This window comes from Mus pahari, unplaced genomic scaffold (genome assembly GCF_900095145.1).
Source record: "Mus pahari unplaced genomic scaffold, PAHARI_EIJ_v1.1 scaffold_8012_1, whole genome shotgun sequence".
NCBI lineage: Eukaryota > Metazoa > Chordata > Mammalia > Rodentia > Muridae > Mus > Mus pahari.
This window is the reverse complement of record NW_018394062.1, coordinates 50,847-66,453: the sequence shown is the minus strand read 5'-3', so window position 1 is coordinate 66,453 and position 15,607 is coordinate 50,847. Positions and strand designations below refer to the sequence as shown.

General features: G+C 43.5%; 1 protein-coding gene across 2 annotated transcripts; it reads left to right on the top strand.

Annotated features, from left to right (window-relative positions):
• The first annotated feature begins 3,838 nt into the window (after positions 1 to 3,838).
• Pnpla4 (patatin like phospholipase domain containing 4) lies at positions 3,839 to 6,872 on the top strand. 2 transcript variants are annotated; one of them, XM_029534789.1, is made up of 5 exons: positions 3,839 to 3,978; positions 4,141 to 4,235; positions 5,226 to 5,291; positions 5,744 to 5,819; positions 6,534 to 6,872. In XM_029534789.1, the coding sequence occupies exons 1-5, from the start codon at positions 3,913 to 3,915 to the stop codon at positions 6,663 to 6,665; spliced, it is 435 nt and encodes a 144-aa protein (XP_029390649.1). In that variant the 5' UTR covers positions 3,839 to 3,912; the 3' UTR covers positions 6,666 to 6,872. The 2 variants fall into 2 exon arrangements, with proteins under 2 accessions (XP_029390649.1, XP_029390650.1); XM_029534790.1 differs by lacking the exon at positions 3,839 to 3,978 and adding an exon at positions 4,759 to 4,894 and having other exon boundaries at positions 4,038 to 4,235.
• Positions 6,873 to 15,607: the final 8,735 nt, after the last annotated feature.

Below are 15,607 nucleotides of genomic sequence, written 5' to 3'. Positions count from 1 at the left end.
TCTGAGGGCTAATTGCATTAACNATTTCTGCTTTTCAAATATTAATAGTTTATTACCTTTCATTCTGCAACTTCATCTTATGTCTTAATACAGGAATCAATTAAACTCAATAATGCAATTGTTACTTTTAAATGAACACACAAACACACTCACATATATATTTGTATATATACATATGTGTATTTATATACCTTGCCAACACTATTCAATATAGTGCTGTTTTTATGTCAACGAGTTTGAGCTACTGAATTCTCAATTTCCTCTTACTAGGTCTTCTCCCAGTATACATCAGAGTCTCAATGTATCATAGGAAATTAATTCATAAAACAGTCATGCTCTTAGGAAACAGTGAGTGTAGGNCTCTGTATTTGTAAAATATACCCAACCACACTGTACTTTATGATTTTATCTATTTTGAATCCAATAATTTGATATCAGCGTAGAGCCACAAAATGGTTTAGGAAATCTTTGCTTTCTGATAACATTATAAATGATAGAGACATCAAAGGTGCATAAACAAAGAAATAATTCCAATTTTTATTTTGCCTCAAATCTTTTTTAACATTACAAATGGAAAGCAATTGTGCTCAGCTGTTCCCATTAAATTACATTCTTAGCATCAAAGGCAATATTGAAAGGTTTCTTCCAACACCCTTACCTGAAATATCTTGTCAATAAATTCCTGAAGCAGTACTAACTAAATTTTCCTTTTGATTTCAGATATGGAGGAGTGTATGAATTGTCCAGAATAACAGTATGCCAACACAGAACAAAACTCATGCATTCAGAAAGGTGTGATCTTTCTAAGCTATGGAGACCCCTTGGGGATGGCTCTTGCCTCAATAGCCTTCTGTTTCTCTGCATTCACAGCTGTGGTACTTTGGGTCTTTGTGAAGCACCATGACACTCCTATTGTGAAGGCCAATAACAGAATCCTCAGCTACCTATTACTCATGTCACTCATGTTCTGTTTTCTTTGTTCCTTTTTCTTCATTGGTCATCCTACCAGGGAAACTTGTATCTTACAGCAAATCACATTTGGAATAGCATTCACAGTGGCTGTTTCCACAGTTCTGGCCAAAACAATCACTGTGGTTCTGGCTTTCAAAGTCACAGAACCTGGAAGATGGTTGAGGAGCTTCCTGGTTTCAGGAGCACCCAACTACATTATTCCCTTATGTTCCTTGTTACAATGTACTCTGTGTGCAATATGGTTAGCAGTTTCTCCTCCCTTTGTTGATATTGATGAACACTCTGAGCATGGCCACATCACCATTGTGTGCAACAAAGGGCTCAGTTACTGCATTCTACTGTGTCCTAAGATACTTGGCCTGCCTGGCCCTTGGAAGCTTCACTGTGGCTTTCTTGGCAAAGAATCTGCCTGACACATTCAATGAAGCCAAGTTCTTGACCTTCAGCATGCTAGTGTTCTGTAGTGTCTGGGTCACCTTCCTTCCTGTCTACCATAGCACCAAGGGCAAGGTCATGCTGGCTATGGAGATCTTCTCCATCTTGGCATCCAGTGCAGGGATGCTCAGATGCACCCAGGATTTACATCATTTTATTAAGACCAGACAGAAATTCTATCCAAAGAGTCAGGAATAAATCATATATCTGAACACATAACTCAGGAATTCTGTCAAACGTCAAGTTGGTACACAGCTTCCAATTATTTGGTTACAGTGCACATATCTAGTTTCGGAATAATTCTCACTGATTCCTCTAGCGATGTCTAGAAATATCGTATCTACCAATCTTGTGTTCATTCTTCATAAAATCTTTCCTCGTTTACTTTCTTTGTTTCCTCTGGAAGAAATAAAGTTCTCAAGTTATTATTCAAATTTTATTCATCATTTTTGCTTTCACGTAGATTTCTTTCTTGGTATCTTCCAATAAAAATGGATTAGGCAATGGAATCTATGACCTTCTATAGAAAGTGAGTCCCAGGACAGACAAGGCTACAAATAGAAACCATCTATCAAATCAAACAATCAATCAGAGAAACGACCTAAAGGATCAACAAATACGACATCAGAACAATTTTTCTTTTTTCCAGTAGGAGCACACACAGGACAGAATGCTGCCTGTTTTTATCAGCTCTTCTTCAAGTTACTGGTCTGTATTCTCAGTTGGAAATGTTCTTGTTCTGCTCTCAAATACAAAAAATATTACAGTCAACGATGGACAGAAGCTGGAGAACCTTGTGGTTGAATTAGTTGATGGCTGGAATAAGTGAAGAGGGGCTTGACCCACAGGATGACCTGCAGTCTCAACTCTCTGGACAACCAAGATCTCTTGGACATTATGCCGCTAACCGGGCATCATACACCAGCTGGCATGAGGACCCTGACACTTATACAGAATAGGACTTCCTTGTCTGGCCTCAGTGGGAGAAGACAGATCTAACCCCCTAGAAACTTGAGGCCCCAGGAATTGGGAATTTATAGGGGTTGGGAGGTGTCGATACCCTATTGGAAATGGTGGAGTAGGTATGGGATGAGGAAGAGTCAGGGGGGCAGACCAGGGTGGGGACTGTAAAAATAAGATTAAAGAATTAAAAAAAGAATAAAATTAAAAATGCTTGGAGATTTCTCAACATGCCATTATCATTTAGTTTTGGAAGGGATCGGTAAAACTATTGATATTGGCATGTACCTTATTTTTCTCAGAGACTGGCCTCGGTTTCCAGTTCTTATGGAGGTCCTGGACTCAGAGAATTCTGAATAGATGAAACGGGAGCCAAAGGCTTTGATTATACTACTTCCTAGAAAATACCACTTCCAAAAACAACATTGAAAGTTTGCAGCTTCACTAAATGCTTCCCATTCCACAGTTCTCCTATCACAATGGCAAGCTGAAAGGGTCTAAAATGCGTCATAATTAACAAAAAATATCACTTCTCTAAGTTCGTCTTCACAGAAGTATGACCTTTAACAATGGAGGGGACACAGGGACAGCACGCCTCTGTGCTTGGTCTCCTTCTAACATCAGAGGGCAGGGTTTCCAGATGATGGCAGGGGGCAGACACTCGGGGGCGGGATCTCCGGGTGCGCACAGGTGGCAGGGACTCCTGGAGGGGGGGTCACCCAGTGACCACAGTGGGCGGGGACTTCGCGGGTTGGGTAGGATTTTCGGTGTGACGTCGCGGGGTGGAATCTGAGACGCTGAGGGAGCAGTCTCCTGGCGGTGATTGACAGTACGCTTTGTTAACCCTGAAGTGTAGAGGAAGCCAACGTCATCGATTGGGGGCGGTGCCAATCGCGAGTTCTTGAGTGACGAGGGGGAAGACTGGCCCGAAAGTGTGGTCGGCGACCAACCGAGTGTACATCACGAAGAGGATGCAGCCTGTGGACCTGGGCTGTGATGGATGCTGAGGGGGCGGTGACGCTATCTTGGCGCCCAGGGCTGTGACTGACAGATATGGGGTGAGGCGGGGCTGCGAGTTACGTCAGGGGGCGGGGTTTACTGTCGCCTGGCGACAGAGACACAAGCAAGGTGCCTCGTGCTGTGATGGACAGACTGAGTGACGTCACGGTGAGTGGCGTTGCCAAGCACCTTGTGATTGACGCGGAGAGGGCGGGTCCAAGAGTCACAGAGTGTCAGGGGGCGGGGTCGCAGTCGGAAACCCTCCCCCTCCCCAGGGAACCCGGAAGTGACCCAGCGACGTCTCCAGGCAAGAGCAGAAACTCTTACCCCGCCCCTTCCGGTGTCTCCTGCTCTCCCAGGTCAGCAGCGGGGACGTGGCCTCAGGTTCCCGGCGCCAACGCGGAGCATCCTGGGAGCGCCGCCATGCCGCGCACGCGTGCCTTGCACCTGTCCTTCTCGGCCTGCGGGTTCCTGGGCCTTTACCACCTTGGGGCTGCGGCGGCGCTGCGCACGCGCGGGCGGGGCCTGCTGCGTGACGTCACGGCGATGGCGGGGGCGTCTGCGGGGGCGGTGACGGCCGCAGTGCTGCTGACATCACCCGGGCGGCTGGAGGTGAGGGGGCGGGGCCTATCCTGCGCGCGCGGGGTGGGGCTTGCGCTCCGTGGGTCCGCATGTGTGATGTGGTCGCACATAACCCGGACACCTCACACCTGACACGCTCAAGCGTGCACGCAGGCGCAAGGCACGCGCCCTCACGTGACCTCACGCCTGCAGGACGGCGCCAGGTTCCTGTTCTCTGTCGCGGAGGAGGCGAGGACACAAGCACTGGGACCTGTGACGCCTGGGTTCAACCTCATGGGGAGGCTGAGGTGGGTGTGGCCAGTCGCGTGTCCCTGACCCCTGTGACCCCTGCATGATCCCAGTGATCCCCTTGACACTCCATGACCCCTGTGTCTCCCCCATGAACCCCGTGACCCCTGTGAGCCCTGCGATCCATGGCCCCCTATGTTCCTCCCCGACACCTATGTCCCTGTGACCCTTGTGACCACAGTGTCTCCCCATGACCCCCGTGTATTCCCGCATACCCTGTGACCCCTGCTTGACCCCATACCACCCGTGACCCCACACATCCCCCTTGACCTCTGTAAACCCCTGACACCTGGGTCCCCCCTGTTAACCATGTGACCCTGTGTTCCCTACAACCCCCGTGGACCCTGTGACCCCTAATACCCTCTCCCCGTGTGACCCCCATGACACCTGTGATCCTGTTTTCTTTGTATCCCCCCATGTCTCCCCTTGACTCCTGTGAGCCCCTGTGTGACCCCCCATTTCCCCCCCTTGACCTGTGTGAACCCCGTTTGACCCCGTGACCCCGCGTCCTCACGCGTGCAGGTCCGCCATCGACTCCCTGCTCCCCCTGCACGCGCACACGCTGGCCCAGGGTCGGCTGTACGTGTCGCTCACACGTGTGTGGGGTGGGGAGAACCTGCTGCTGAGCAACTTCCACTCCAGAGATGAGCTCATCAAGGTGAGTCAGGGGGGCAGGGCATGCACACAGTGGGACTGCACACGTGTAAGGGGCATGATCACACATGTCCCAGCTTGGGGGCGTGTCTCCGTGTGTAGGGCGTGGTCACATTTAAGGGACGTGGTCAAGTGTGATCACACAGGTCAGGGGCTGGGCATAGGGGTGGTGGGGCCTGCATACGGTGGGGCTGCACACTTGTCAGTGTGTGAGGGATGTGGTCACGCATGTGTTTCAGCATGAGAGGTGTGTCCGTGTGGTAGGGGCGTGTTCCATGACGTTGGTGGCTGGCATGTAAATCACATGTGCGTGACCCGTGTTCTTTCCCATGCAGGTTCTCCTGGCAAGCTGCTTCATTCCAGTGTACGCGGGACTCAAGCCCGTGGAGCACATGGGCAGGGTAGGGCCGGGTGCCTAGTCACGACCCTGTGACCCCTGACATATGTGTGACCCCCATGACCTCCACCACAAGTATGACCCCCAACACACATGTGACCTCTGTGACAGCATGTGACCCCTGACATGTGTGTGACCCCTGACATGCATGTGACCCTCTGACACACATATGACCCCCAACACATGTGTGACACCCAACACGCATGTGAACCCCGACATACATGTGACCCCTAACACGTGTGTGTCCCCCTGCATGCGTGTGAGCCCCAACACTAATGTGACCCCCAAAATACTTGTGACCTCTGACACACATATGACCCACACACACGTGTGACCTCAGACACGTGTGACCCCCGACACGCATGTGCCTGCCCCACAGCTCTGGGTGGACGGTGGCCTGACGGACAGCCTCCCCTTACTACCCATGGGACACACTGTGACCTTCTCGCCCTTCAGGGGACGGGCAGACGTGTCGCCGCGGGATGCAGTGTGGCCTGGTGTGTGTGTGAGAGTCGCCAACCAGGATGTCACAGTAAGTCCTGGGACACATTTCAGGCGAGACCCACGTGTGTGTGACACATGGGATGTCACGTGTGCATCACACATGTTACATGTAGTGCCGCGTTCATGACGGGGTTACTCAAGTGTAGTCATGTAATTAACACAGCTATCCAGCAAGTTACAACATGGGACACACTCTGCGTGTGTCCCAGGAATGAGTGACATACAGCATGACATGCATGTGCACCAAGCGTACCATGTGCATAGCATGTTCATGTACACATTATAAACTACAGCATGGGTCAGTGTGTGTCTAATGTACACAAGTGTATGTAACATGTGATCTTTCATGTGACCAACAACACGTACATGTAATCTCCACACAAGTATGTAACATGTTTGTCATGTGTGTATCCTGCACGTGAAAAAGCACACGTGTGTAGCACGTGTGGTTCGCATGTGGCTACACGCATGTATCGTTTGTACATCCAGCAGATGATTAATCATACCTGTGTGGCATGTGTGTCTCACAAGTGACTAATCATACACGTGTGTAACACACGTGCCACATGTACTTGTACACGGTACACACTACAGTTTAAACACACATTACATACACAACATGGATGTACACACCTCAGGCAGCTGAGGCAGGGGGATTGGCCCTATCTGGGGGCCACCTATGCCCCATGCCTTCTCTTCCTGTGATGCCCAGGAAGCGTGTCAATGCTTTCTCTCCCCGCAGGTCTCCATGCCCAACCTGATGCGTGTGCGGCAGGCACTGTTCCCGCCAGACCGGCGGATGCTGGAGGCGATGTACAGCAGGGGGATGACTGACACTGTGCACTTTCTACGCAGGGAGCGCTGGGCTCAATAAACACACATGTGTGTGGCAGCAACGACTTGCTCGAGACGCGGCGTCTGAATGTGTGTGTTTGTGTATCCCGGGCTGACCCAGATGCCCTGCTGGGATAATCCCCCTGTCTCAGCTTCTGTTTCTGATCTACACGTGTGTACTGATTGACATGCATAACGTTTGACATGTATGCACTCTGACACGTGTGTGCTGAGTGACTGATATGTATTAAATGATATTAATATACTGATAAAATAATATACATAATTCATCATTTAATATTATTTTATTCTTTATTCATTAAATAATATATATAATATATATAATATGTCATCTATTAAATGATATAAATATATTGTTAATAATGTATATAATTCATGTATTATGAATTTAATATTTAGTTCTTTATTAATATTTTAATAGTCATATAATAAAATAAATTATAATATATCATATTAAATTATTTTAATATACTGATAATTGTATACGTAATCCACTTATTTTTTAATATTACTTATTTCTTTATCAAGATTTAAAGCATATTCATTAAATAATAATGTAAAAATATATGATATATTTTAAGTAACATTAATATATTAATAATATATATAATTCATTATTATCTATTTAGCATTATTTTGTTCTTTTCATATCAATTTTTTTAACAAATGTTCATTTAAATATTAATGTAAATAAAATATATTATGTATTAAATAAGATTACTATACTTAATAATATATAATGTATATGTAAGGTATATTATGACTTCTTTACATCTATCTCATTAATCTCTACACTGCTTTGCATGATTATATTATCCTTACTTCTTTCTCATTCATTTCTACTTGCATGTCTGTGAATATTCACAGTTCATTCGCATACATTTGCTTGGGCCCACGGAAATTCGTTCTTTTCCTGTTGTGTGCAGTCAGGTATGTTAATATTCCTAACCTCATCTACATACTCACCATTCATTTGCATGCATTCCATTTGCATATCCAGTGGACTCTGGAATATTCATATCTCATTTGCATACATTTGAATTTATACCCCAGATTATGTTTCTATATGCAGGAACAGTGGGTCGTTTGTGTATATTTGCATGTTTAATGACTCCGTGATAAATAGAAATAGCATGCCCCATCTGGGAGAGATAGATACCCCGAGGTCCACCCCATATGTGGCAGATATCCCAAAATGCAATAAATGTCATAAATATTTTATATACAAATACTAATATTTAAGTATTCTCATGAATTTATATATATTTATATATATTAGCATATATTATATTTATATTTTATGTTTTTATGTATAGAAGTATATTTGATAATCCCATGCATCCTATCAGCTCACCACGGACTAAGGCTGATCTTATATAACAACAAAAGCAACGGAAAGCACACATTCACAGAGAAGATGAACAATTCTCTACTCAATGATAACTTGTTCAGGGAAGAAATAAAGAAAATAAAATAAATACTTTACAGAATTCAATGAAAATGAAGGCACAACGTACCCAAACTTATGGGACACAAGGAAAGCAGTCCTAAGAGGAAAACTCTTAACGCTAAGGCCCTAAGATAAATTGGAGAGAACCTACACTAGCAGCTTGACAGCACATCTGAAAACTCTCGAACAAATCCAAGAGGAGGTGAATGCAGAAAATAATGAAACTCGGGGCTGAAATCAACCAAATAGAAATAAAGGGCTATACAAAGAATCAATAAAACCAAGAGCTGGTTCTTTGAGAAAATCAACAAGATAGATTAATCCTTAGCCAAATTAACTAAAGGGCACAGAGACAGTATCCAAATTAGCAAAATAGGAAAGGGGAAGGGAGATATAACAACAGAAACTGAGGAAATTTAAAAAAAAAAATCACATCTTACAATTAAGCCACAAACCAAAGAGCATTCATGGGCTGGTCTGTGTCCCTGTATGCCTTTGAAGCAGAGGGCTGCCTTGTCTGGCCTCAGGGGGAGAGGGTGCACTTGCTCCTGTGGTGCCTTGATGCACCAGAGAAGAGGGGTGCTAGAGGGGTGAAGTAGGAATGGGTGGGTGGGTGGGGGAGCTCCCTCTTAGAGAGTAAGGGGAAGGGGGATGAGGTGGAATGCTAGTGGAAGGGGGACCAGACAGGGGGACATTTGAAATGTAAATAAAATAATCAGTAAATTAAATTAAAATAGTATCCTAAAACTCAATGACATGATTACAATGATCTTAGAGGAAAATAATTTAAACATCTATATAGTGCATCAAAAGCATAGGCATCATATGTAACTATCCAAAACATTATTTTTAAAAAAATTAAAAATAAAAAAAAAAACACTCTAATTCTGAGAATTCTATAATGAATTGTTTTTATATATTTCCTGAGATCATGTTCTGAGATAGAAAGATTGTGTTTGAGAGAAATAAAATTTTAGTAAGTCTAAAATAAATCCAGAACAGAAACAAAAACAAAAACAAAAACCCATCACTGTGTGAGTCTTTGCATTGCATCAGCAGAGGTGGGGCTATAAGCATTACTGAATCCCATAAAATTCACAGGTTTCCTTATACACAACCTGACTAATACAGAAGCTGTTCTTCTGCCAGTACTTCTGCTCCTTCTGATTAAAACTGTTTGTGATGCCCCTCTAAGTACCTAGTGCAGTGTTGTCTACATGTTAGGTTCTCGATTAATATTTAATTACTTGCATACCAAGGAAACACAGCCTTTTGATATACTGGGGTTTTACCCATATAAATTGTACACTCAAAAGGTCCTTGCTATGAAGAGTTTATTACTAAATATTTTGTTGGCCATGACACCTAAGCACATAAAATCAGCATGGGGTGTCTGTGAGGGTGAGTGTGAATTTGTCTGTGGGGGTAGGGTACTGTGTGGAAAAATGCTTGTGCAGTGTCTATCTCACAGAAACTCATTGAAAAGCTCTCCTGACTCTGGCTATTCCTACAAACCTCTGTAGTATTTACATGGTATTGGATACACAGTCCTCAAGAGGTTTGTTGTGGAACTAATTTTTTTTTTTTAATTTAAGGAACCCTTATTTATGAAACAAAGCTCTATAAGTTATTTTCCTGGCAATGATGATTGTTTCCTACTCTGTGTGGTAAGGGAGAGTAGAGACGTCTCACTTCATTTGTGACAAAATATGGAAATCATTTTCTGCATGTATTAGCAATAATTGCCTTGATTATCTGCTCAGAAACTCAACAAAATCACAGTGGGCAGAGAAAAATCTCTGTAATCACTACTAATCACAGGTTATGTTCAATCAATTAATAGTGCTTTGAAACTCTCTTTACCAGCAATAAATTGAGTATTTGATTTAAAGTTCTTTCATTAACTTCTTGTACCTGCTCTAATCATATGCAATTATTTTAATTATACCAACAATTGTCTCAGGATTTCCTTCAGGGTTAGTGGAAACCATAGTGCTAGCCTTTCCCCAAAACAAAACTTTCCTGTTTTAATGTAAATGCTGACATCCTGCGTGGTTTTATAAAAGAGAATAAAGCTTGGTATGTTGAGGCCTTCCAGGAATCCTTGTAGTCTGTAATCCTTGCACTAGGGTGGCTACAGGAAGATCTCAACAATACAGGGTTAGCCAAGTCTAGATAGGGAGACCCTGACTCTGTATTTTTCAAGCCAGAAGTTATGGCACACACCTCTAACCCCACTACTTGGGCACATCTCCGAGACTTCAAGGCCAGCATAGTCAAGACCATGTTTCAAAATAATCTTGATAGATGATAGATAAATAGATAGATGGATAGATAAATAGATAGATAGATAGATAGATAGATAGATAGATAGATAGATAGATAGATAGATAGATAGTTTCCCCCTCCATGGCAGAAAGATGTCAGGTGAGACAGACCCATGAGCGGAGGCAAGACCCTTGGAGGAGGGGAATATAAATAGAATGCCACAGACTGAGGCTAAGCTTGGCTTGCTTGCATAGCTAAATGCTTGTTGGTCTGGAGTCTTCCCTGATCTTTGCTTTCTTGAGAGAGGCACAGCCCAGAATTTCTGGCATTCCTGCTGGCAATGGTGTCCTGCTAACTTGTGCTGAGGCTGTGACTCTGTTAGGTGGTGTCACTACTGCTGATTCGTGTTTGCTATCTCAACCCTACCAAACTGGATTGCTGATATATCCATTAAGTGATTGGTAGTGGATTGAACTGCTGCTGCTAACCTGTGAACTGAACTGCCAATTTCCAGGCAACACAGATGGGAATTGCTCCAAAGAACCTTTCTAAACAGGTTCCCCTGTATCCCTTCTTTTCACTACTTCTAGTGGATGGTGGGCTACAAAGGAGGTGTCTTAGGGTTTTACTGCTGTGAACAGGCACTATGACCAAGGCAAGTCTTATAAAAAAACATTTACTTGTGGCTTTACATTATCATCAGGGTGGGAGCATGGCAGTATCCAGGGAGGCATGGCACAGGCAGAGCTGAGAGTTCTGTCTTCATCCAAAGGCTGCTAGTGGAAGACTGAACTCCAGGCAACTAGGGTGAGGATCTTAAGACCACACCCACAGTGACACACCTACACCAACCAGGTCACACCTCCAAATGGTGCCACTCCCTGGACCAAGAATATACAAACCATCACATTCCACTCCCTATCTCCCATAGACTTGTTCATACACATGAGTCTAGGGGGGGGGCATACTTAAACATAGCATAATGCAAAATGCATTTTGTCCAACTTTTAAAGTCCTCAAGCAGCCTCAACAGTATTAGAAGTTTAAAGTTCAAGGTCTCTTCTGAGATTCATTTAGTCACTTAACGGTAATCCCCAAAGAAAGACAGAAAGCCAACTGGGCAAACTCCAAACTCTGCATCTTCATGGCTGATGTCAAAGTGGTCTTCAGATCTCTACTCCCTTTTCATCTTTGTTGACTGCAACAAGCTGCTTTCTCTTGGGCTGGTTCTACTCCCTGTTAGCAGCTTTCCTCGGCACATATCCCATGGCTCTGGCATTGTTAACATTCTCGAGTCTCCAAGGCCATTTCAATGTTACAGCTTCTTGTTTCAGTGTCTGGGATTCCACTTGACCTTTTGGGTTCCTCCTAAAAGCCGGCGTCACTTCTCCAGCTCTGCCTTCTTTAGCCCTCAAAGCTCAGGTTGAGCTATGGCTGCTGTTCTCGGTGATCATCCCATGTTCCCGACATCTCCTATACACCGGGGTGCTCCACTCCGGCTAGGCTTCACCCATAGCCTCTCATAGGCTCTCTTCACGGTGCCAAGTCTCAAATCCTTTCCACGACCACTTCAGTCCTTGGCCGTCAGCTACAGCTGAGGCTGCACCTCCTCCAATGACCTCTCACAGGGCCAAGCCTCAGCTGTTCTTTACCACCCCTTCGTGCTTTCAAAACCAGTACCACCTGAGTGACTCTTTTCCCATTACCAAGTCCAGCTGCAGCAGGAGGTACAACCTTGGCTGTCTCTGGAACACAGCTTCTGTGCGCTCACAGGAAACACTTCCCAGAAGACTTTGCCTCACTGATCCTCTTCTTAATCACCGCTAAAGTCTTAGCTCCAGGTAACCAGCATCAATTGTCCAAGTAGTCCCTTGTATTATTCACTCTAAAGCCAGAGTCACATGACTGAAACTGCAGAGTTTGCTGCTTTCAGGAGCTGGAACATGACCCTCTTGTCCTATTACATTATCACCAGCTTTCTGTTCTCCAACTCCTTCACTACCTAAGATTGGCTATTCTAGATCTTGAATGCAGACATCAGCATGCCTTTCTCCTGAGATTAAAGGTGTATGCCACCATGCCTGGATCTAAATTTATCTGGGTAGGATTTTGCCCCAAGATCCCTTAATCTCCCTTAATCTGTTATCTCCTAGAAAACAAGATTTTGCTCCATTTCACTTCCTGGTATCTATTTAATACTCAAAACATATATTTTATATTTTTTCCTTTCTAAGCTTGTTCTGCTTGTTCAAACTTCTCTTCATAAGACTTAACCAGAGAACAAAGTCTCTGCTGAGCTTTTTTTGAAACTTCTTTTGTCAATGAAATAAATCTGAGTCTCTTCACCTTAGCCTCAGGCAGACTTTTCAGACAAGGGCAAAAAGTAGCCACATTCCTCACCAAAATACCACAAAAAACATTCTTTATGCCACAGTCTGAAATTCTTGTCCTTTGAAATCTCTTGGGCCAGGTCAACCACTTCAACTTACTCCCAGCAACAAAGTCTTCCATATTCCTACTAGGATGACCCATTAAGCCCCATTTAAAGCATTCCACTGCTTTCCAAATCCAAAGTCCCCAAATCCACATTCTTTTGAATAATAGCATAGTCAGTCCTTTCACAGCATTACCCCACTCCTGGTACGAACTTCTGTCTTAGTTAGGGTTTTACTACTGTGCACAGGCATTGCTGAGAGTTCTGTATTCATCCAATGGATGCTAATGGAAGACTGACCTCCAGGCAACTAGGGTAAGTATCTTAAGCCCACACCCACAGTGACACCCCTACTCCAACTAGTTTACACCTCCAAATGATGCCATTCCCTGGCCCAAGAATATACAAACCATCACAGGAGTTTAAAGTGTTTAAGAACTATCATTAAAAATAGGTTTTGAAAAAATTAAATTTACACCTCTTAGTGATTTTTTTTTCAGCTAAATGTTTTTAGTTTTTTTTGTTCTTTTGTTTCTTTGTTTTTTGTTTTTGCTTTTTTGTTTTTTTTTGTTTTTTTCAAAAAATACATGGTACATTTGTTAAATGTTAGCTCATTACTTTGGGCAAGCACTTGGATTGGCATTTAGGTAGCCTTCCTTTTTTCTCCCTGTGGCATGTTAGTGTACCTATAATAATCATATTTTCAGAATTACAATGCTCATAGAAGCATCGTGACTACAGTTGATAACATAAGCTGTATGAAAATGATTTATAATTTTAATCAGTCGTTAGAGAATGTGATGGCATAAAAGATGAGTCTTGGCCAGGCAGTGGTGGTGCATACCCTTAATCCCAGCACTTGGGAGGCAGAGGCAGGCAGATTTCTGAGTTAGAGGCCAGTCTGGTCTACAATGTGAGTTCCATGACAGAGAGGGTTACACAGAGAAACCCTGTCTTGAAAAACAAAACAAAACAAAACCAAACAAGATGAGTTTTCCAAATACAAAGCCTCTTCCTTCTCATAGATAGATAGATAGATAGATAGATAGATAGATAGATAGATAGATTGTGTGTGTGTGTGTGTGTGTGTGTGTGTAGTTAGAAGCAGTAAGCAAGCCAGAAATGGGTTCCAGAATGTTGGCAGCTTTAATGAGAAAAAAAAAAGAGCTACCATCATGCCTGCTGATTGCATTTTTAGTTTCCAGTTAAAACCACTTTTGATCTGGGTCTGTTTCTTAGATGCTCATATTATTAAAATGTTATGTTCATATCAAGTACAGAATGGGAAAAGTTCATCATCAACCATGACCTTAACACTCGGTGAATGATGTTACTGGTAGGATGGATTCTGGTGAAACCATCATGTTCTCCCTCATTTCTCAGGCAGGTTAGATCACTGTCACTGCTTCAGAGATATACTGCTAGGTATGATTTCTGCTTTTTTAAACTGGAGATTAGAAAGATAATCACATTAAAAGCTTGGAAAATAAGTAAACACTGTTTTGAGCTTTGTAGACTTTACCAACTGTGAGGTTTTGTAAAATAAATTCTTAGCTGCTGCCATTTTCTGGCTCTCTCTGCCTTCTTAAATACATTGAATTTCTTCCCTTCTAGTCCAGTCCTAAGGAAGGCCCATTGTGATTTGATTAATACAAGCACCAAAATGCCACAATGTTAATAGAATTAGCATCTATTGAGAACGTACAAGAAGCTAGCCAAGTAGAAATTAGGAAAGAAAAATCATACAATGATACACAATTTCTCCCTCCCCACCCCTCTCTTTTTTATGACTTGGTTTCTCTGTGTAACTCCTAGCCAACCTGGGAATCTCTCTCTCTAGACCAGGCTGGCCTCAAACAACAGGATCTACCTGCCCCTGCCTCTTGAGTATTGGGATTAAATAAAGGTATACCATTGCCTGGCTAGATGATACATATTAAAGATGAGAGATAAATATCCTCAAGAATTCCAAAGATGTACAAAAATTTGAAAGCCATTGGCTCAAGTGAGACCAAAGGGTTTTAACATCTTATTTATTTTCTTCTTTTATTTGGGTCCAGCTTAGTGTCTGTCTTAGTCAGGGTTTCTATTCCTGTACAGACATCATGACCAAGAAGCAGTTTGGGGAGGAAAGGGTTTATTCGGCTTACATTTCCATACTGCTGTTGATCACCAAAGGATGCAGGACTGGAACTCAAGCAGATCAGGGAGCAGGTGCTGATGCAGAAGCCATGGAGGGATGTTCTTTACTGGCTTGCTTCCCCTGGCTTGCTCAGCCTGCTTTCTTAAAGAATCCAAGACTACCAGCCCCCGAGATGGTCCAACCCACAAGAGGCCTCTCCCCCTTGATTACTAATTGAGGAAATGCCCCACAGCTGGATCTCATGGGCGCATTTCCACAACTAAAGCTCCTTTCTCTGTGATAACTCCAGCTGTGTCAAGTTGATACAAAGCTAGCCAGTACAGTGTCTCTGACAGATGGCTGTGGTCACTTAGAAAATCAAATTATACATTAGATGGTTGCTGGGTGGGGACAGGATTAGAACAAAGGGAAAGAGATTAAATGTTATTTGAGATATATTTCTGTCAAGTATTGGTTTCCTGATGAACTGCCATTTCATTTGATTTAGGTGCTTATTCTGTAGTTTTTGGTCTTCACTGCTTAGTTTTGTTTTGAAAACACTCATCTAGGATTAGAGCATTCTTCCTGCAGTTAATGTCTGAGAATTAGTTTGTGCAGTATTTTAGAGCATTGACTCTAGAGCTTGGAGTCCAGCAATAGAGCTTGTACTTAGCATGCATAAAGCCC